This window comes from Poecilia formosa, unplaced genomic scaffold (assembly GCF_000485575.1).
Source record: "Poecilia formosa unplaced genomic scaffold, Poecilia_formosa-5.1.2 Scaffold60, whole genome shotgun sequence".
Taxonomy (NCBI): domain Eukaryota; kingdom Metazoa; phylum Chordata; class Actinopteri; order Cyprinodontiformes; family Poeciliidae; genus Poecilia; species Poecilia formosa.
Window position 1 is genome coordinate 394,832 of NW_006799999.1, and position 23,020 is coordinate 417,851.

A 23,020-nucleotide genomic window follows, 5' to 3' on the forward strand; every position below is an offset into this window, starting at 1 on the left:
TGGCCTTTTTTTTATGTGTGACTGTCGCCTATATGTTATCGGCATGTAAGCGTGCAGCAGTGTTGTGTGAACAGATAAAAGAAAGAGGAAAAACAATCATTTTATCCATAACATCAAGCTTTTCTACATTGTGATGAGCTCGTATATCTGCTTAAGAAGCTATGGCTAAAATTAGTCACACAGCCACACCTTCGGCAACTAAAATCAATGAGATTTTTAACTTGACACAATAGTTTCAGTAGGGTAAATTCAAGTCATTTGAATAAACTATCACTGGAGAAATACACAACATGGGTACAGACGTGGAAGCCAAGAGAGGGAATGAATGTCAGTCTCGGACCAACTCCCTCCAGTAATAATGATTACTTTAAAGTGAGCATTTGAAACCAAAATCTTTGAGACTGGCAGAAAAGTTTTTTTTCCCCCCAGTAATTTTAATTGTGGTTGGATTTCATTTTTTGCCAGATGGTTCCATTGTTTACTATAATTAAATACTAAACATATATATATATATCATGACTGCATGTTTCCTTGGCATGAGAAGCATCTTCTGGAGTCATTTTTAGAGATGGAGACATTAATATATAGTTGGTTGCTTTCTGAAACCCTTGTTTATAATTGTTGTTTTGTAATTGTTGATGTTTTCACTGCTTGTTTGCGAACGTCTTAGTCTAGACACCCTCACCTCTGCCTGCTGCCAATTCACTGCTCTGCCTGTTGCCAGATTCCCATTCAGAAGATGTTGTTGGCACTTTGTGTACTTTCCAGGACACCCTGAAACTCACTGGATGGTTCAGTAAATGGTTGTTTTGGGCAATCTTTCTAGAAGCAATAACCTTGGCTGTGAAGCGCTGATAGCAGAGGTAACCGTTATTGAGAAACAATGACGAGCACTTTTTAATTTAATAGAAACCGTTAAAAGTCTTCTAACTCAGTTGAGCCATCTTCAGTAATCTCAGGTGGTATTTTGGGGTGAACAGAAACAGAGCACATGAGGTTCAGTAACTTTGCATTTTATCTTACAGGGACCTTATATGAATGTGTGTGGAAAGAAGAGGTTTAGTTATTCTCAAAACTGTTGGCCACTCCTATTACTGTTAGTAATTTATCATGAGAGTGGATAAGAAAGGCAGAAGTAGCAAGCACAGAAGAACCAGCGAACATCTGGTAATATTTCAAAATTTTATTAACGAACATAATCTCTGAGGAACAACAGCAGTTCTCGCGCTCTCTGTACATGCAACGGTAGAAAATAACAATTTAGAATTTTTGCCTTTCAGTTTTAACCCCAACCCGCCCCCCCACCCCCATCCTACACTCTTTTTTTTTTTTTTTTATTTAAATTTTTTTTTTTTTTTTTTTTTTTTTTTTTTTTTTTTTTTTTTTTTTTGTTGCAGGAAATCAACAACAGCTGGAGGTGAAAGTACTGAAAGTTCTGTTACAGCACTGACGATAGCATCAACAACCCCCTCGTAGACCACCCTCAAAAACCCCTTTAGCTGCTCCAACAATATGTACACAATTAAACTACATTGTACAAATAAAAAAAAGAAAATAGTTACATTGTTACATCATAATCACCTGCAGCGAGCGCACACAGCTCGTTGCTGTTAGAACCCCACATTCTACGCAATTTTTTCAGACTAGTACAAAGAGGAGGGTGCAAAACGTCCTGGGAGGTTTTATTTACAGAGCTATGTACAGTATGTCTCTTTCACGCATTACGAGGAGGAAAATTTACACAGCGGAGACCAAAAAAATAATAAAAAAAAAAACCCACAGGTGTCAGAAAAAAAATAACACAAAAAGAAAACAATAAATAGTTCAATTCTCACCATTTTAAGAGTAGTTCTCCATGCTTTTTATTAGTCATTTTCCATTCTAAAAATAAAGGAACAAACAGCTACAGTCTGGGTTTTAATTAATAATAATAAAAAAACAAACAAAACAACCAAAAAAGGCTTGAAATTGTGATTTTTATACAATGAAAAAAAAAGAAGCCTTTATGTCTACGTATGTCCAGTAAGAAATAATCAAACCTAGAATAAACATTATGAGTGAATGTGAGGCGAGTAGAGGTAATATGTTGCTGACTGAGGCTAGCATCTGTTATCACCATGGCCAAGTGCTCTACTGTGCATCTGAGGACCGAGTCTCGAATTGTTGAATGTTCACACTGGAGAATCGACGTGTGCGGACGCGTCAAGTCTACTGCTGTGTGCGGCGGCGGCGGCGGGGTTTGCCTGTCTGACGTGTCAGCCATCACCATTTCAAGCCTTTGTGATTCTAAGAAAAGACTGATCACACAAGCACAACGAAAGGCGGGGGCTCAAACCGTTTAAGAACAAACTGGGGTTAAACGGAAACGCTCTTTGATGTCTTGTAAACAATAGTGAGATTTTCTGGGGTGTGGGCTCGATCGGGGGTGTAGTTTTTGGGAGGGGTTTACATTCTGCTCAATAAGCAATGTGATTGACATGCTGGGAACTAAAATAAAAAAAAAAGAGAGAGGGAGAGAGAGAGAGAAAACAAACAAACCAATAAAAGCACAAGATAAACAACATTCAAAACCCACGAAGAATTTTCTAAAAGTAAAGAAAAACCACACATACACAAAGACTCTGAACAAACGCACCTTCATCCCCAAAGCTGAAGAACCCGGACGATAAAATAAAAACAAGACAAAAACCAAGCAACTGGCTATTTGTCGGCAAAACATGTTTGTTTTGTCAACCAGGTGAGTGCGAGCCATACATGTAAGCCATCTTGTCTGCACAGTGTAACAGCAACAACCATTGCACTTGACTAGACATACCATACACAGCTGTGTTCAATGCGACAGTGTGGGAAAATATTAGTTTCAGATAATATTGCCATCAGGATACAGAAGCAGCTCTCACACACAGACAAGCAGGCAGCCTATGTGTTGGGTCAGGAAAGCTTTTCAAAACTACTAAAAGTAGGGATTCAATACAAACTAACATTTTATGGGAATTTTATTATTTAAAAAAAAAAAACTGTCTGATTTGCTTTATGCTCTTTCTCTCCCCCCCCCACCACAGTGCCTGTTAATATCTGACTTTTTTTTTTTTTGTTTGTTTTTGGTTTATTCTAAGGTTTAAGTCTCATAGCTGTCTGTTTGGGCCTGACAGGAAACGGCAAAACGCCTCCACACACATGAACAATACGAGGAAGCAAGCTAACAATTAAAATCCCTGACAATCCCCATGTCGATTCCACGCTGGAAAAACACAATAACTGTGACTGTAATGGAGCTAAATGTCTAATTAACCCCTTATCGTTTCGTAAACTAACAAACTGTCACACTGAAATCCTATGTGGGAACTTTATCTTCCTATGGGTTGTAATAAAATTCAAATCTATTTAAAAACACCACCTTAAATGAACAGTGATAGGGCTCGTGCAAAACCAAATAAGGTTAGATATTTTGGCGCCACCTGGTGAGTATGGCTGGTAGAGCACCAATATGGGAGGAAAGGGGCAGACGGGCTTGACGGATATGCTTGGAGTCCTTTCAGTGGCTAAGACAACTCTTCAGGCTGTGAAGATCGGGTGGGAAGCGAAGAGCTGAAAGACCCGTGTTCTTATGCTTTATGATGGTAGAATAAAAACAGATTCCCAAATCTAGAAATTAAAAACAATCCAGCAAAAGAAAAAATGACAACACTTATAATTGTTTTACTTGTGAATGACATCTCTCTTTCAACCATATATAACTATGTGGCTTTGCCCAACGAGTTTTTTTTTTCTCCACTGAAAAAAGGCATTTTCTTGGTTAAAAAGTTTTCTGATATAATTGTGTAGTAAAGCAATGAATAATAATCCTCTGTTTACTCTTTAAATAAATCCTTAATATCTATTCTGCTACATCTGAGGGGCTGTATGGTGGTGGGCCTGCGGCAGGCCCGAATAATCCAGAATTGGTATCAACCAGCTTGTTGCGCTGAGGTGACTCTCATCCAGGCGAGCTGACTGAATCTACAGATGAGTCTTTCAAATACTGACAGAACTGTGTACACAATTTGGCCCATTGGATATGAGAGGGGAAAAGTGCTGCCCATAAGTGAACTGTACATAAAAAGATAATTTTTTATTTCTTTTCTTTTTTTTTTCTCTCTTTACATGTAACTGAGTGATATTACAGTACATAGGTTATTTACAACTGTGCAGTAATGTGTGGCAAAATAAATTATCTAGAAGGCAGCAAGAATACATTGGTTAACGAATATAAAAACTGTACATAATTTACGGAATACAACTTTTTTTCTGTTTTATTTTGTTGTTTTTCTTCCATTAAACTAATATTGGCTCTGTAGTGTTTCAAGTCACTTCCTCAGAAACAATGAAATGCCCAAGTAAAGAAATAGACAAAAACAAACAATATTTCTCTTCTCCTGCCAAACCACAATATCTCAACAGTCTCTTTGAGAATCAACATTCGTTAGGTTTGTTTGTTCTGGTTGTCCTGTGGTGTTTTTGCAGTCCATGGCGGTCTGGTGTGTTCGTGTCGGAGCAAGCGGACCCTCTGAGGGACACTCCGGACTGTCCTCAGGGATCTGCGCTCTGCTGTTCGGTTTAGCCAGGCTAAGAGGCTGCAAAGTCAGTCTTCCTCTCAGACTCTGGGCACTGGCATGCTCGCACATCGTTACGCTGCTTCAGCTTTCTTACTCTATCGCTTAGCTGTTCTGCAGAGTGGGGAAAAAACCACCAGTAGCTGGCTGTAGTTTCCTGGAGCTGTTGAAGATCCATGTGAAGTGCTGTGGCTCCTTTTCCTCTATCTGGGTCAGCGCTGACCTCAGTCTGGATCTCCTGCCCACCGAAAGCGCTGCGTCAACAGAGGAGGGTCCTCCTTGGGTCTCCCTCTGGATGGGCACCAGGCTGCTGGGAGAGCTCCTCTGATACATTCTCCTAGTGGTGATGGGTATTGAATCAGGGGGCAAAAACAAAACAGAAAATAAATCTCTGTCTCCCCACCCCCTCCCGTCTCACCATAACTGAGCACTAAGGAGATGTGTCCCGGTGTCAGAGCCTCAAAGCAAAACCTGTTTCTGCTTCTCACACTCTGATCAAACTAAAGCGTATAAACTCAGAGGATGAAAGTGCAAGTTGTGTATTTTTCTTTTCCTCCAGTAAAAAGTTTCCGTCTTCATGGAAGGGAATCAGAAGCAAGTTTCTCAACTTTACCCCTTTTCTAAAGAATATAGTTTTTCCTGTAGAAACTCCTCTTTCTAACTTGATAGCCCTTTCCATTCGTTCGCTTCGACGAAGTCTCTTAAAGAAGTGACTCGGATGGAATCGTGTCTCGATCCCAGCGCACTGGTGTGTCACACAGGCAGGAGGACAAAGTCATCGTTGACGTCCACCATCGGTACGTAGAAGGACGGCACTTCGTTGACGCAGAGGGATTTGTGCCCGGCAGGATCCAGCTCCTGAACCTTTAACTGCCACTCCATCCTCTGCACCGCGTTGAGGGCTGCCGCCTCGTGCTGCTGGCGCATCAACAGACATGTCTGAGGGGAGAAAGCAGAGCAGAAACCTTATTAAGTTTGCACATAAAGAAAGCAGTGCCGTTGCATACAAATTAGAGTATCAAAGTAAATTTACTGCAGTAGTTACACTCAAAAAGTGAAACTCATTTATTATATACAATCACTATGTAGAGTAGAGTGACATAGTTCAAGTGTTTAATTAAAAAAAAGGCTTACATTGACTCATCCCCAAAACCCAACTTTTCAGGAAAGGTCAATTTAACACAAAAGCTGGTAATGTGCTTCTAATGCAGAAATGTCCTGCACTATACAGTATATCCATGCTGCTGGTTAACCTGTTTTCTAAATGTTTTCCCTCCACTAAACTTAATTTTCAAACTGTGTCAATAGCAGTGTGATGGACAACTGTTAAAGTGAGCATTGTTCTTCATGATTGTGTAGATAAAAACTTGTAACATTTCTGTATGAAATACATATGTAATATTAAACTCTTATTTTCTGGGAAACTGAGCTTTGGACTTTCATTAGATCTAAGTAAACAATTAAAACTAACAGAAACATGTCACTCTATGCGTAAAAGAATAGCTGAGTTTCACTTGTTGCAGTGCAATATGTATTAATGTCATTCTGATTTACTGAGAACCACCTGTATTCAATCACTATGGGATGTAAAAAGTTACCTTCATGCGGTCGTATTTATCGTCGACATCCTGGATCCAGGAAATAAACTGACGTGCATTGAAGCGATCTCTAACAGATTTGTTTTCATCACCCTAACAAAATAAAGACATGTTACAGATTGAACTCAGCATTGGGTTAGTTAGTAGGTGACTGCCGACCTCAGGCTAAAGTGTGCTGCTACATATCACCTACCTGACTTTCAGATGGCATGTTGTACACTTCAGAGTCCAACAGCATTGTACAGGCACTGAATGGCACAGCCTGATTGGCTATTGTCCTTGCTGCTCTGCAGTGGACCCTTAAAACCTCCTGTTCACATGAAACTATCAATTTCTCCTGCAAACAGAAAACACAACAGGAGAGAAAAAGAAATTCAGCAACAAAGTAGAACGCCAGGATGACAGCGTGTTCTTCAGATTGGTAGATAACAGTCTTGATCTACAAAGCATGTTTCACATAAATGGCTGCGACTTAATTAGAGACGGAGATGAAAAAGATTCAGCCCTACAATTCACTCTGGCTCAACCTAAGAGCAGGGACTATGCAGATTTCGCATGCATTCTGATAAAAAAAAAGGGGGGCTTTGATCTTTCAAAGAAGTGCTAATGGCGTTCACTGAATAAGTGTGAGGCTGAATGTGTGAGAAAAGGCTGAATTTAGGAGAAAAGATGTTTCAGGAGAATAGACGAGGCTTGTAATGTCCAGATGATGTATTTCTTACCCGCTCTATGCTGTGCTGCAACCTGAGCTTTCCTCTTACTGCCTCCTGTTGCCTGAAGAGCTCCCTCAACGGTTCTGACAGTGATGGGGGTGGGGCAATCTGATGAGCAAAACAGAACAAACTTTAAAAACCTTTGTACAGCTTTTCGTTGTGAAACACCACATTTTCATCCTCAAATAAACACCTTCAATAGACAAGAATGCAAAAGACACTGATCCATAAGTGATGTATTTGCTGTGGGTCTAAACTTTCAAAAATTAAGGATGGAGAGACTTATTTGCGTATAGAAGCTTGTCTGAAGTCAACAAATCCTTAATATGAATAAAAAAGTATTAGTTTCACTAAGAGATTTTATTACTCATAACAAGGTTCCCACAGTTCCAGTCGATATTCTCTGGCAGGGACAAAACATCAACAAAAAGTACTTTTGTTGTAACTTGCATCTTGATATAAGTTAAAAAAAAATCTGTAGTAGAATGAGTACATAGCAATAGTAAGGAAGTATTGACTTAAAAAACCTATATTCTGCTGAAAAATTACATGCAAGTTAGTTTTGTCTTATTTCAAGTGTACAAAGATGTCTGCACTACAAACCACATAAATATTTTTGTGTGTTTGCAGTGTATTTCCAGCAGCTGGTCCCAGATTAAATCTATTTTTGGATGCTCAACATGCTGTCCCTGCTGTAGGCAGCATTACTTACCACAGGGATGTGAAGCTTGCTGAGGGGTTTCCCGTCCAGCAGATAGGAGCCGGTGTAGGTCACATACTCAGCGTAACATTGCGGGGCCTGAGGGGTGATGTAGCACAGAATCTTCCTCTTCTCCTCAATCTTCTTCCTTATCTGCAGGTACTCAAAGTAAGGGTTGGACCGGTCACTATGGTAGGGCTCGATCTCATCTAGTTTGATGGCATTGACGACGACGGCTAAGGTCTGCTGGATCATCTCTCTCGTCTGCTGCATTGCCGTGTTCACGAGCTGAACCTGGACTTGCGGTCCGGAAGAACGAGGGAATTTTCTTTTCCGTGGATGCTGGGTCTGGGAGTCCTCTTCATCCATGGTGACCGGACGACCTTTTGTGGTTTTAGTGGAAACCACTAATGTAGAAGTTGGGACAGACACTGTAGTGGTTGAATGAGATGCATCAGTAGAAGCACTGAGCCCAGAGTCTTTTTCTTTCTTCTGAGCAGGTGAGGAAGACACAGAGTTGGGTGTTGGCGTTCTTGTTGGGACTGGGTTGCTGCTCACCGCTAAACTGGTGTTTGCAGCGGTGGCAGCAGCTGAGGAGTTAGTTATGGTGGACGCAGCAGGGGCAGCGGTGGCATTGTTCTTGGCGCGATATCGTGTAACTCTCTGAGGGATTTCCTCCATCTTCTTGGTGGTATCTACAGGGATGGGTACAGGTGTGGGGGGGACTGGCGATAGCTTAGATGGGGGTTCCTGAGTGTCGGAAGGCTCCACTGTGGTGGGGAGAGTTACTGCCACTGAGAGGTGAGGACTGCACAACACAGAGTCTGCTACAGTATCACACACGTCCCTACTCCTCTCCTCTGGCTTTGCAGAAGACTCCGACTCCAGCGGTAATTGCACTGACTCCGGGAGGGAGTGGATTTGTACATGATGGTGCTGACTGGCATTTGAATCAGCAGGTGAATACAACATAACGGAATCGGACTCCCCATGAATGCCATATGGTAGCTGTCTTTCTAAAACCCCAGCATGTGGCTGGTTAAGAGACAGCACGCCATTGGTAGGCACACTTTGAGGCTCTGGATCCATCTCATGCTGGAAGTTGGTAGGTGGAGACGGAACCACAAAGTCTTGTTGAGCAGATTCCTCTAAAACAAGGTCTCCAGAGGGGCACGGGGTCTTTGACAGAGATGGTAGGCCTACCTCCATTACGTCTGGATCATCTCTGTCTGGGATATTGTGTCTGATGTGAGCCGACACTGTCTTGTTGTGGTCAGTCAGTTCATGATCTCGGGGCTCGGCTTCCTCTGACTTATCTGGTAGTGGCAGGACGGGTAAAGAAAACGGACCTAGATCATCCAGCTCATCTGGATCAGGTGTGAATGAATTGGCCCATGGTTCCGGGACCACTGGTGGAGGGATGTGATCTTCAGGGGTAGCACTGAAGCTGTGTGTGCTTTGTCTGCTGTCTGGGTCCACAAGTGTGGGCTCCGTAACCAACTGGTGTCCGTTTTCAATAATCGGCTTGTTGCAATCCTGGAAGAAAGACTCCAGCCTGTTGGAGGACGATGAGGTATTTAAATAGTTGGGTTCCTCATCCAGAGCTGTGTCAGGCCTCTCTGGGGAGGGGATTTCAGCAACAGCCTCCTTCTGCTCTTCCAAATCCTCTGTGTCCTCTCTATGCCACCTATTCCAGGTCTCATAGGTGACAGAGGTGTGTCCAGACAAGGGCTGCAGATCGTTCTCAGAGTGGGAATAAGGGCTAGTTATTTTCGAGACGGCAGCTTCAATCTCCCCGTGATTAGATTTGAGGTCCATGTCGGCGTTCCAACCCATACTGTGATCAAAACAGCTTTCTCCATCGTTCAGCGCAGATTGTACTGGGGACAACTGTTGGATGTCAGCCTCCTGTCGGTCCGGAGACTCTGCAGGCCAGCTCTTCCTCAGATGGTCCTCAACTTGAGGGGAGAAAGAACATGGATCTCTTGTTGGTTCTTGCTCTTCCATCACAGAGTGGACTCCGTCATGCCTGTCAATCATATCAGTTTCTTCCTCTTCTTCGTCGTCGTCTTCTTCTTCTTCTTCCACTTCCTGTGCCAGATGCTCTTCCATAACACAGGGAAGATCTGAGTGGACTAGATTCGGTTCACTGTGGTGAGGTTCCGAATTATCATCGATATCCAAAGGAGGTAAAGCAGCAGGAGCGGGCGTTGGTGGTGCAGCAATGTCAAAGCACGGCTCCTGGGGATCTGGTCGGTGGACAGGCGTTGACGGTTTGGGCAAGAAACTGTTGTAGACGCTTTCAGGAAGGTGTTCGTGGCCCTCTGTGAGAGCAAGAGCTGCCGACACCCCATCTGGTGTCGGATGGCCCGACTCCCGCCGAGGAGAGAGCATCCTCATTGGAGAGAAATAGGGTGACGGCAAACATTCCAGTCTATTCACAGTTATTGGCTTGTCCTCAAGAGGTTGAGAAGAAGAGGTTTGATCGTATTCAGCTGCAGGATCGTTCTGCTGCCGGAGAAACTTGTCGGACTCGGATTTGAACTCATTTTCCAGAGGTCTGCGGACATTAGATGACGCCGAGCGGCTGACATGTGATAGCTGGAGGTTCTTTGCCGGAGTAGGACAAGTTCCCTCCTGGAAACTCTGGGAATTGGAGTACCTGCTGGGTAGACGACAGAAAGACAGAATTAGAAAATATTCCACACACAACCATAACCATAGTTTCACTGGATGCTTTGATACTTTACCTTTCAAAAAAGGTTGGAGAGCAGGCATTCATTGAATTTAACATGGCTGATGAATTCTGGCAGTCCAGTCCATCCAGCATGATGTCAGGGTAATCCTCTGGACTGCAAGACGGGGTGCGTGGAGTCTGCATTACTTCCTCAAAGCTGGGGCAGGAAATTACAGATGTTGGTGTGGGGACCCCAGTTGGCCTGGTTTGATCTGGCCTGGGGGAAGCAGGGAGGTTCTCCTTCATTTGGTGCCCAGTCATCCAATCCTTTGAGCTCTGACTATCGGTAGGCTGGAACTTCCTCCCTGGAGACATCATCTGAGCAGGAAGGCCCACATCCTTTAGCTTTTTCTCTTTCAGACCCGATTCCAGGCTGTTTGATTTCTTTGTAGATAGTTCATTGCGATTTTTCTTTACTTCCTCTGTGGACTTTGCTTTGTCTTTGAGTTTTGGGTCCCCGGTTTTGGGTCTCAACCTCTCCATCTGTTTCATTTTCTCCTTTTGCTTCTTGATGCAGGCTCTTACCTCCTGATCTCTAAGACTCAACATCTGACCAAAACTTGTCATTTGATAACCATCATCCACCATCAGCTTATCACGTTGACGAATGTCTTTCCGCACTGGCTCTTTGGACTGTGGGAGCTTTTCATTTTCATCCTTAGCTTTAGATTTACTGTGGTCCATTCTATTGTCCTTGTCCAATATGTCCCGATTTCTGTCCTTTTTGAGATCAAATTTGGGACTTTGCTCCTTTGATCTTTCTTTCAGAACCGTGAGCTGGGGGCTATCTTTCAAACCAGACTTCACATCCTCTCTGGAGTGCTTAAATGACCCGAAGCCATCCATATACTTATTCTTCTCCTCCTTAACTTTATCTTTATGTTTCTCTTTTTTCTTTTTGTCCTTCATTCTGTCACCAATCATACCAGTTGATTTCTCTTTGTCCTTTTTAGACATCTCTTTTTCGAATTCCAAAGTTTTATCAAAGTCGTCATCACCATCTCCCTTGCCTCCGAACGGGAATGTGTAAGGGTCAGCCTCCAGAGGCATGGGTTCCTTCTCGAAGGGTAGACTCTCTCTCCGGCTATAGGACTCTCGGTTCTCCCCAGTTTTGTCACGTTTATCTCCTTTGTCTTTCTTGACCTTTTCTTTCTCCTTATCATGGCTCTTCTTAGACGAGGAAGATGAGGAATGCCGGAGTCTCTCTTTGTCTCTGAACCGATCCTGTGGTGTGGATATGGACAGAGAATCTCTCCTGTCCTCAGAGATATCAGTCAGGTTCAGCGAGTCGTAGTAACTGGTGAGCACTGGCTCATGGCCTCGATCAGTAAAACTATCTGAGGAGATGTCGCTGTTCTTGTCGTTGGAGTCATCTTTGTAGTCATTCATAGCCTCCTCCTCTAGTTTTTCCAACATGGACTTTTCATTCTCACCACTGCCCTTAGAGGGTTTTCTCTCCTTTGAATGGTCTTGCTTGTCTTTATATTTGCTCTTTGTCTTCTCCTCACTTGTGTCCCTTTTGTCCAACAGTTTTTGCTTGTTTTTCTTTTCCTGGTTAGAGTCAACTGACATTCTATCTTTCCTTTCCTTATATTTTCCATCGACTGAATCCTTTTTGTCTTTGTTGTGTTTTTCCAGGGAGCCTTTCCTCTCTTTCCCCGAGTCAAATGAAGCCTTGTCTTTTTTCTTCTCTTTATGGTCTTTGTCTTTTGCCTTTTCTGTGTTGTGTTTGGTGTCCGCAGAAGATTTTCTCAGCTTTTCAGAGTGGAAGTGATCCATCTCATCCTGATCGGGTGTCAAGTCTTTTCTGATGGAACCTGACCCAACAATGACCGTGCTGCTGTAACTATCCTCGTCGTCGTCACTTTCATCTGTAAAAATGTCGGCAATCTTGTACCATGATCTTTCTCTGATCTTCTCAGGTTTTCTCTCTTCTTTCTTGACTTCTGAAAAATCCTTCTCCCTGTCAGCATGTTTATCTTGAGAGGATTTCTCTTTCTTGTCCTTGGTTTGTTCTGAGGACAACTTTCGATCTTTCTCTTTGCCATGAGAGTCTTTGTGTTTGTCTTTGGATCCCTCCTTCTTGTCTTTGGTGCCCCGGTCTTCGTCTTTTTCCTTGACAGTTTTCTCAGTGGAGCTTCGCTCACTCTTCTCCTTCTCGTGGTCAGCTCCTTTGTCTTTCGTTTTGTCCTTGTGCTTGTCGGTTTTTGTCTTTTCCCGTTTCTCTGTTGCTTCTCCTTTCTTTTCTTTCTCCTTTCCAGAATGGTTTCTGTCTCTGACAGCATCCATGTCTTTAAAGAAGGCATCGTTGCCGTATTCATCTCCTATAGATTCCTGCTTAATTTTCTGATCTTTTCTTTCTTTTACACTATCATACGAGTCTTTACGATCACGACTGCTCTCCAATGAGTCCTTGTCTTTTTTGTCTTTCACTGCGTCTGTGGACTCCTTCCTCTTTTTGTCTTTTTCGAGCGAGTGGCTAGAGTTCAGTTTTTGTTTTTCTAGCCAGTCTTTTTTCTTCTCATTTGTCTTTTCTGATGAGTCTTTTTCTTTTTTCTTTGACGTTGTTTCTTTCTCTGATCTTTTGTCGGTGTGCTCCGACTTCTTGTCCTTTACTTTGTTTTCTTTTCTCCTTGTTTCTTCTTTAACAGTCTCAACAATTAGCTTAACTGTGTTGTTGGATTTATATTCCTTCACTTCTTTAATGGGTACATCCCAGCTGTCATCTCCATACAGGGAGGAACCAGAAGACATCTCAGAGCCCCACCTATCATGATGGTCATCTGATGCACTGAGCTTTGTGTCCTCCAGGTTGAGGAAGCGGTTATTAATGTCGTAGCCTTCATGATCAGACTCTTCTTTCAGTGTTTTATCTTTTTTACATTTCTCCCTCTCGTCTTTGGTGTTTTTCTCCTTGTCCACCTTGAGATGCTTCTCCTCTTTCTGTTCACTCTTCCTGTCTGTCTTTGAGGAGGATTTTTCCTTGGACTTCTTCTTTTTCTCCTCTTTGTGGGGCTTCTGTTTATCCTCCTTGGGTTTCTCCTTTTCTTTGAAATTTCTTTCCTTGTCGGATTTTGCAGGCTTCTCCCTTTCCTCTTTGTTTGCCTTATCTTTTGAAATATCTTTTGCCTTTTTGCTTTTCTCCTCCTTTGCTGTTCTGTGAAGATCTTTTCCTGATGACCAATCTTTATCTTCAGACTTTGCTTTCGAAAACCTGTCGTCCTTTTTCGAATGGTCTTTGTCGTGTTTAGATAGTTTGATCTTGCCCTCAGTGGCTGATTCAGACTCAACAATTAAGGACTTCTGTCTCGAATCATCAAAGTCAAAAGAGTAGCTCTTAACAAATTTCTCATTCATGTCCTGATTGAGCACAACACTCGGAGCATTGTCTTTTTCCTTGTTTTTATGTTTGTGCTTCACTTTATGTTTTTTAATCACTTTTCCATCCATATCAGTTTTGGAGGCAGCGCTGTCTGCAGTAGAGTTTTTATAGAGATCAGAGTTTTTCTTGTCAACAATGTTACTGTGCACAATGTTGTTCTTTTTCTTGTTCTCCTGTGCTTTCCTCTTGACCTGCTTTACCGACTCCACACTCGAATCAGAGTACTCAGACTCACTGACTGGATCTGAAAGAGAACTGACGTCCGACCATGGAGGCGACGACACCGTCTTCCATCCATCTGTCCTCCACTGCTTTGGATGCTGCTCCGCTAACGAGGGCGCCTGTTTCTGAGAGTTTAAGTTTCCATGTGAGGAAGAGGAGGCATTAAAGGAAGGAGATTCTTTAACGTTCATTGAAGATGAGTCCTTGATGCTGTTTGAGCCCTTGTCATCCTCGCTTTCCAAATCTCCGCAATCAGAGTCAGACGTGCAGAATTTGTCGTTAACTTTCCCAAATCGGACTTCTTTACTGACATTATTTTTGCTCTCCTTCTTTCGCTTCTTTTTGACTTTGTTTTTGTCTTTTTGTTGTTTAGAGCTCATGCTGCCAGAGTCTCTCGTCTTGGTGTTTGTTTGCTGGACTTGTTGCCGCGGCGTGGGCGCTGGTGTGAAACACAACGTCCTGTCATCCTCGTCCGAACTGTTACTGTCAGAGATGATCCGCCTGACAGTTTTCTTTGGTGTGAGTGTGTTGCTTTTGGAATAGGTTTTAACCTCCATCTTGGGTATAGAGATGAAGCTGTTGGTCTTGCTAACAGAGTCTTTTCTGAAGTCTTTTTTCAAGAGGTGTTTATCGTCTACAGGAGGGACGCGCTCCTCCTCATCATCCTCGTCAAATTCGTATTCATCTTTGACAGGCGTGACAGCAGATTTAGGTGGATCTGCAGCTTTCCCTTTTAGCTTCAGGCCCTTCTCAAACTCTGAGTCTGTGTTATTGCCGTCTACAGAGCTCGAAGGGGCAAACGAGGGCGCGTCTTCCTCCTCTGAAGATTCTGTCAGATAAAACAACCAGAATCAGTACACAGTCATCAAATATAGTGACATCTCATATAATTGAAAAATAATTAGAATGTTTAAAAGATATATATATATAAAAAAAATACACCAACCTGATGAACTCTCTTCACTTGAGGTGTAAGTGCCTTTCCCTAGTAACAGATTCAGCATAGTTGGAGAGCTGGCAACCTTTAGCGGTGTTTCACCTCTCCTGTTGCTTTGACGTGGATCTGCTCCGTAGCGTAAAAGTAGTTTCACAACCTGAAAGAAAATAAAGCTTTTAACTAAAGACTTCTGAAGAACTGAACTCTGTCCCCGCTGTTTTCAGACTTCCAGACTGAGGTCCTCTATTCAAATAAAAGTCTAGAACAGAAAAAGAAGGAAAATTCAAGTAAATTAGTTACGCCTTTATTCACTATTAAATACAAATAATGTTAATAATTGCAAAGCATGGACTTTATGGTGAAGATTGAATTTCTGTTCTCTCATTTCAGATTTTTGCAAGTATGATTGCCCAAATGTTAAATATAATATAATAAACTTACATATTTCCATCATTACCACTTCTTTCTGCATACTTATAGAAACAATATCTATAAAATATGGGTTTCTATATAACTGGCTCAGAAATTCCCAACCACAAAAAGGAATAACGTCGATCTGGTTTAAAATCTCCATCTTCAATCTCAGTTTCCTTATTTTAGCTATGTAGATGTTCTTCTCCCTCTAATAATATTAGACTCTCATGTTGCCATGTCTCTTCCACCATGTCTTTGGAGCGAACAGTTTCCATCAACTGGAGTGGCTAGTCGCTGGCATTCCAAAGCCTTAATCACCACTAAAACGTGATTATCATGTAATGTAAACCTATTGGAGCTAAAATAGAATTTTCACACTAAAAACCCTAACCTGAAGACTTTGTTATCTCTGGCTTCAGTCAAAATGTTGATCATATGTGTTGCAACTGGATTTCTATCATTATTTTCATATTGCCACTATAAAGGTGTTGCTGCTTTGAATTTGTCACGACATTTTTCACTTCACTGCTTTTCTAACAATTATGACTGAATCCAAAAAACTGACTGTGTTTGTCATCTTCCCTTTACCTTGAAATGTCCATTGTTGGATGCATCATGCAGAGGAGTGTCATCATCCAGACCCTTTGTGTTGACTTCAGCTCCGGCTGCCAGCAGCTGTTTGGCCACATCGTAATATCCCCTGTTGCATGCTTCATGCAATGCAGTCCAGCCTAAAGATAAAAACAATCACTGTGTCAAAAGTCTAACTGTATACAAGAGAAAACATGCAGTTGTGAGGTGAATGGCAGAAAAAAAAGAGAAACCTCTCACCTGCAAAGTCTTTTACATTCACATCAGCTCCTTCGCTGATGAGCTCCTTGATGCGGCGCACCTCTCCACGGATAGCTGCTCGGTGCAGTCGAGTCTCTCCTCGCTCATTTCTTTTATTTACTTTGTCTTTGGTTTTAGATGCAGAGTTTGGCGTTCCCTTCTGGCCCAGACAGGACTGTGACTGATGCTTTGGTGTTGTTTCTGCCCACAGAAGACAAATGACTCAATTTAATCCAAGAATAGCCTCCTAATTCTTTTAACAGTTTATAAAAATGTGCAGGGACCATTTATGTTGTTTTCTGCAAATGCCGTCAAGTAATAGGCGTTTGAAAAGCTTACACTTTCAGCCACAAGGGGGCAATCACACGCCATAAAACCACAGTGCATTAAATGAAACTACTTTACTTGAGACTTTTTTTCATTTGCAAGATTAAACTCAAGCCTATATTGCGTTTGCATTATTGACTTTGTACAGCTATTGTCCAAAATAACATTTGAAATACAATCACTTAATCTAAGTCAATGCCTCTGGGCACACAGGAAAGGAATTAACATATAAATAAAAGTGTCTTTGCACTGAGCCTCACTAATTTCATTCCATCTAAAATGTCAACAGCAGGAGGAAAAAAAACAAAAAAAAACAAACAAAAAAAAAACACACAAGGTTGCAACAATGATCCAAATATGGGCACCTAATATATTTTCAGACAAATGAATCTGTCTACCAAAAAACTGAGTAAACATAATTAATTTCAATAAATAATCTCAAAGGACACTGATGAACAAGCACGCACATTCTTCATGCTTTATACCATTTTTCCTGTCTGCTGCCATTTGGCTCAAATAATCATATTGCACCATCAGTCCCAGAGTATTGCACTAGCTAAAGCTAATTTTATTTTTTGTACAAACTGTATTTTGAAAACGACATGTTTGATAATGCTACATGGTACTTCTCAAAATACCATCTATCACTGACAGCATGTGCTTAAATTGCTACTCCGTTTATATGTGTTGTTGTTGTTTACGCCTGAATATCTAAAACTGGCTGAATCCAGAGGCAGGCTAAAGAGGAGGCAAAAATCAGCAGGCAAAATGCTTAAGATTTCCAAAATAAACAAAAACAAAAACCTGTGACTCATCCCCCATCTGGCTCACTTTAACTCCGCCTACGCATACTCCTCTCCCACACATACACAGTGTCTACATATAAAGCTCCATCCAATCGTCGTTTTCTTTTCCGCCACCGGTCCACAGAAGACGTGGCCTACATGATAAGCACGCACCTGGACTGTTGACGGTCTTCGCAGCTGTCATTTGCATGAGCAAGGCCACCTGCTGCCGCTCAGACACAGGGTACCCGGCCCGGATCCCAGGCATCCCCATTCCGAACGGCAAGCTCTTCCTGGTGTTAGTGGGCTCCTTTTTAATGCGCTTCCTCTCTGGACCTGGTTTCTCTGTGAAGTAAGCAAAAGGAAATAAGAAAAGGAAGACATTTTATTAGGCTGTGTTTATGTATGTGAAGACACATGTACAAGAGTTTATCAAAAATACATTTGCCATCAGTGAGAATTTATATTCTCAGGAAAAAATACTACTAATGGATTATTTCTTGGCCAGATCAACCAGCTTCAGTCAAACACTTTAAACATGGCACATATCTGAACTGCACACCACTAAAGGACAGATTTGCTGATCTAAAAAAATAATTTTGATTGCAATTCTAATAAATTAATATCACTTTCACATGCGACTCACTTTCTCCAACATGATTACAAGTGTGAGTATGCATCAAACTTATCAGTGGAGTCCCTAACTATTTTGAAATTTTATGACCAACATAAAATTAGTGACAGAGAGCCTGCTGCAGCTCCCAGTCTGTCCCATTCAGATTTCCGACACAGCCCCAGGAAAGCTGCCCAGAGCTCAGATGAAACACCACTCATTATATTTTACAACCTCTAAACAAAGCAAAGAGTTTGTGAAGAAAATCACTTCTTGCAGATTTTATCAACACACGATTAAACGCAACCTTTAGTCATTCAAGCTGATATTAATCCCTTAAATGTCAACCCAAAAACAACTGAATGTAAGTCAATGGCTCAATGAGGACATTTGAGGGGATAAGTTAATGCTGTGCTCCATATTATCAACAAGTCATATCCAAAAAGAGAAAACGTGATAATGTTAGCCAAGAAATACAGCAAGACAAACACTGTCATCAGGGGAGAAAATTGAGTAATAAAGATGTGAGGAACATTTGTCAGAGCACAACAGCTCATTTCTTAACCTACTTAACCGTATGTTAGAAGAGCATATTGAAGCTGCCTTGGAGAAACTCCAGATGGGAAAATATTTCTGTTGTTACGAAACACAGAAGAGAAACTGCAGCGTCTGCTTTAAGAGCTACACCATCACAATACTAATGCAGTGATAACTGTCTAGTGGTATTTTAGTGCATATGCTGTTGAAAACACATACACTGTACATGCAAGACAACCTTTTCTCCTCTTTGCTGGACATACAAATCTGTTGGACAATACAATTATTTCTATTTGGCAAATGTAATGATAGAAGTTTGTTTTTTTTAAGTTCATCACTTTACATGCAGTCACAGGAGATATAAATTGGTCTTTTTAAAACATTGCAGCATTAAAAACATTTCAGTTTTGCTATTTTAATCCAACTCTTCCAGGCAACAAAACAAAGTATAACAGTTTTATCTGAATTCAAGTTTCAATGAAACACAGTATAAAAATGTACTAGAAGAGAAAATAAGCTAACAGATGGTAATGGCTTAGAGTGGCTTAGAATAGGCAACAGTATAGTAGTATGGTTTAGTGTTTCAAAAAAAGCACACTGCTTTCTTTTTTTCACTAGGATTTTCTTTGCAGACGAGTGAAACCCCCCCCAAAACAAAACACTGAACACCATAATTTTTCATTTTCTGCATGTGCAACTTACTATGCAAGGGGTTTGTGGGTAGAAGTAAGTGACTGGTGTCATTAACCAGCAGCCCCTGTGGAAAGGAAGGGCCAACAGGCAGTGTTTATGTCTGTCTGTCTCCAAGCCAATCAGCCAGAATTGTCAAAAGAGGAAAAAGGGTGTGACTTGGCAAAAGTGCAGTTATTATGAAATAACTGGTGTGCATTTCAACTCAACATGGCCTTGCCAAGGTCACCACTGCCTGCCAGGATTACAGGAGACACGGTGCTACTGGACAAAAGCAGCTGCTTCACGGAGACACACCCAGTAATTATTTTCAGTGGCAACATACCATCCGATGACCCACAGAGCGTACAGTTACGCATGAGTGTAGTACTTCATCACAGAGGGGCAAAAACTCCCTGTGCCAACAGGAAATTCTCTCAGCCATCAACACAAAGGCTGAAACTTAACCAGCATATCTGGATGTGTATGAACAGAGGCACGACAACAGCAACTGAAACTTCATTTAGTCCAGGACTGGATGCAAAGCTTGAGGCAACAAACACACAAGCAAACGGGCCAAGAAGGAATGAAGCTTGTGCTTCCGGTGTCAAAAGGCCTTCCAGGACACTATTTTTCCAGTCACATGTACACAGGAGATAAACTTTCACTAACATCTGTGAACACTTACGGCTAATGTGTCCTCCAGCAGTCTTTGATACACTCTCACGTTCTCCAAAGCAGTCGCCATTTACAGGCATTCCTTCTATAAAGACAGCGGGAACCACAGAAGCAGTCCAAACATGTTTTTCTTTTCCTGCAGCAGAGCAGTGAAACAGCTAGGCTAGTTTTTCCACGCTATGTTTACAAGATGGGGAAGCATGAAGGCAGTCTTACCTTAATGCACCCATAGAGAGCAACGATGCTGGACAATGTACAAGTCTAAGCCTATAGCTGAACAGAGAGGCCAGCTCTAGTTTGTGGGTCAGACTGAACCATACATTGGTACTATTTATGTATGTATGTGTGACGGAGGAGCCGTCACGAGCCGGGACTTAATTATGAGTCTGTGTCAGCATGCGAGCACGCCCGTACACATACACACGGGCATACACACAAACATACACAATCGCTAACTTACTTTTTGTTGCAGCTTAAACTGATGCGGTTCATCGTGGGTGCACACGCAGTGTTCCTGCTTCAGTTAACATATCCATCCTAACCTGTTATTTTCAGTTCCAAACATTTTCCCGGTTCTGTTTTCAAGCAGGGTTGTTTCCGGATTGTGGCGCGCCAGAAGGGAGTCAAGTGATGACGTAGTGATGTCATCAGGACGTACTGAGTGTTTTCTATTGAGTATTATATTTTGATCACAAGTGTATCTATTTATATATATTTTTTTATTTTTTTTTTCCTTGGTATTATTTATTATTACTTTGTTTACTTTAAGAGTTTACTTGAGTTAGAAGTAACTGTTTAGTTGTTTTTGCTTGCTTGTTTTCAAAGATTCAAGGATTTTTTTTTATTGTCATACCACCTTGGGAGTTTGTGGTACAAAATTTGTACTTGGGTCCCAGATAAAGAAATCCACTACACACACACAAAAAAGAAAAGATAAATAATGAAATAAAATAAACAAATGAACATAAAGTAAATGAAGTGATGTAGTTATGTGTCTGTATCTGTTATGTGTCTCAAGAAATGAGAAGAAACTGCATTTGGTGCAGCTTGAGTTCAGCAATCTGATGGCTGAAGGGAAGAAACTGTTCCTCAGCCTTGTGGTCTTGCTCTGGATGCTCCTCAGCCTCCTTCCTGAGGGGAGCGGCTGGAACAGCCTGTGTGCAGGATGGGTGTAGTCTTTCATGATGAGGAGCACCCTCCTCCTGCATTGTGCTGTGTAGAGGTCTGAGGTGGAGGGAAGGCTGCTCCTCTCAGTCCTCTGTGCAGCCTTGACCACCCTCTGCAGAGCCATCCTCTCAGCAGCAGTGCAGCTGCTGTGCCACAAGTGATGCAGGTGCAGAGAACGCTCTCCACCACACAGCGATAAAAGTTCCTCAGGACCGAGTTCCCAAGTCCAGCTCTCCGCAGCTTCCTGAGGAAATAGAGATGCTGGTGGGGCCTTCCTGACCAGACAGGAGGTGTTGGTACTCCAGGTGAGGTCACTGGATATATGCACACCCAGATACCGGTAGCTGGAGACCACCTCCACAGCTGCTCCTCCGATGTACAGGGGCTGAAGAGGATCCTTGTCCTTTCTGAAATCCACCACCATCTCCTTGGTCTTCTTCATGTTGATGCAGAGGTTATTTTCTCTGCACCAGTGCATCAGGTGTTCCACCTCCTCTCTGTATGGACTCATCACTGTTTGTGATGCGTCTCACTACTGCTGTGTCATTGGCAAACTTCACTATATGACAGCTGGGGTGTCTTGCCGAGCAGTCAAACGTCGGCAGAGTGAAAAGGAGGGGGCTCAGCACGGAGCCCTGAGGCGAGCCAGTGCTGAGGGTGATGGAGGAGGAGACGGTGTTGTGGATCCTCACAGTCTGAGGCCTGTTGGTCAGGAAATCCAGAATCCAGTTCCCTAGTGTGGAACTCAGTCCAAGAGAGGAGAGCTTCTGCACCAGGGCCTGTGGGTTGATGGTGTTGAATGCTGAGGAGAAATCCAGGAAGAGCAGACAGATGTTGGAGTTCCTGCTCTCCAGATGGGTGAGGGCTGTGTGGATCACCGATGAAATGGCATCAGCAGTGGAGCGGTTCTTCCTGTAGGCATACTGATGGGGGCCCACAATGACTTTGATGGAGTCCTTGATGTGATTCATGACTAGCCTCTCAAAGCACTTCATGACTACTGATGTTAAGGCTATAGGCCGGTAGTCATTCAGGTTCATCACTGTGGAGCACTTGGGGACAGGGTGGGTTTTAAGCAAGTGGGCACAGATGACAGTGACAGTGAGGTGATGAAGATGTCCGTCAACACCTCAGACAGCTGATGTGCACAGTCTCTCAGTACTCGTCCTGGGATGTTGTTGGGTTCTGCAGCCTTTCGGGGGTTGATTTCCTGGGGGGACTTCTTCACATCTGCTGTTGTCACACAGAGAGGCGTGTCACCAGGTGGTGGAATTACTCTGATGCTGAGGGAGGTGTTAGGATCCTCGAAGCGGACGTAGAACCTGTTGAATACATCTGGCAGTGAGGGGTCCATTGGACATTGTCCACCCCTGATGTTGTGGTTAGTGATGCACTTGATGCCCTTCCACATGCGCCGAGGGTCTTTGGTGGTGAAGTGACCTTGAATTTTCTGGGCGTATGCAGCTTTTTCTGGACCAGCATTTCAAGGAGGACATCGGGGAGCTCATCATCCAGGAACAACTGCTGAGCGTTCTGCCCTCTGATGTAAGGACCTGGGTGAAGGAACATGAACCTGAGGATGGTCTGACTGCAGCAAAGTTGGCTCTACAGTACATGAACGCATGGCATACCGTGACCTGCTCAACCAGCTGGACATCAACGGTATGTCAGAGAGCCAAGCCAGGAGGTTAAAGGTACCACCAGTTCTCTGAATTCACCATCTGATGGTAAGACATGTATTTGCTATTATTGCCAGCAACCAGGCCACAAGGCTTCGGTGTGTCCAATAAAGAAGACTAAGGTTTCTGGTTCCTGCTATGCTCCTAGAACTGTAAATCAGGCTGGAGTCAAAAACTTTGAAACTAGAACTCATAAAACTGTGACTCTGAATGGACAGCAGGTGACTGCATTAATGGACAGTGGTAGTTCCACATCACTTATAAAAGAGAGTCTTGTGCCAGTTGGATGTGTGAACTATGAAAAGAAAACTGAGATTTTGTGTGTGAATGGAGATTGTCATGTTTATCCAAAAGCAGAAGTGACTGTCATTATTGATGATCAACCATTTGCTAACTGTTGGTGTGGTGAAAAACCTACCTTTTGATGTCATTTTGGGTA

General features: G+C 42.6%; 1 protein-coding gene across 3 annotated transcripts in view; it reads right to left on the reverse strand.

The window, feature by feature from the left end:
• Positions 1-1,391: 1,391 nt before the first annotated feature.
• Positions 1,392-23,020, reverse strand: part of ankrd11 (ankyrin repeat domain 11) — a 122,258-nt gene continuing 100,629 nt past the window's right edge. For 2 of the 3 annotated variants that reach the window (XM_007553890.2, XM_007553889.2), the window contains 10 exons: positions 17,413-17,583; positions 16,127-16,327; positions 15,884-16,026; positions 14,891-15,038; positions 10,354-14,773; positions 7,616-10,268; positions 6,913-7,011; positions 6,384-6,527; positions 6,191-6,283; positions 1,392-5,531 (listed from right to left, as the gene is read on the reverse strand). In XM_007553890.2, coding sequence (XP_007553952.1) covers positions 5,346-5,531; positions 6,191-6,283; positions 6,384-6,527; positions 6,913-7,011; positions 7,616-10,268; positions 10,354-14,773; positions 14,891-15,038; positions 15,884-16,026; positions 16,127-16,327; positions 17,413-17,583 — 8,258 coding nt within the window. In that variant the 3' untranslated portion in view covers positions 1,392-5,345. The remainder of the gene's footprint in view (positions 5,532-6,190; positions 6,284-6,383; positions 6,528-6,912; positions 7,012-7,615; positions 10,269-10,353; positions 14,774-14,890; positions 15,039-15,883; positions 16,027-16,126; positions 16,328-17,412; positions 17,584-23,020) is intronic. The other variant, XM_007553891.2, reaches the window with a different exon arrangement.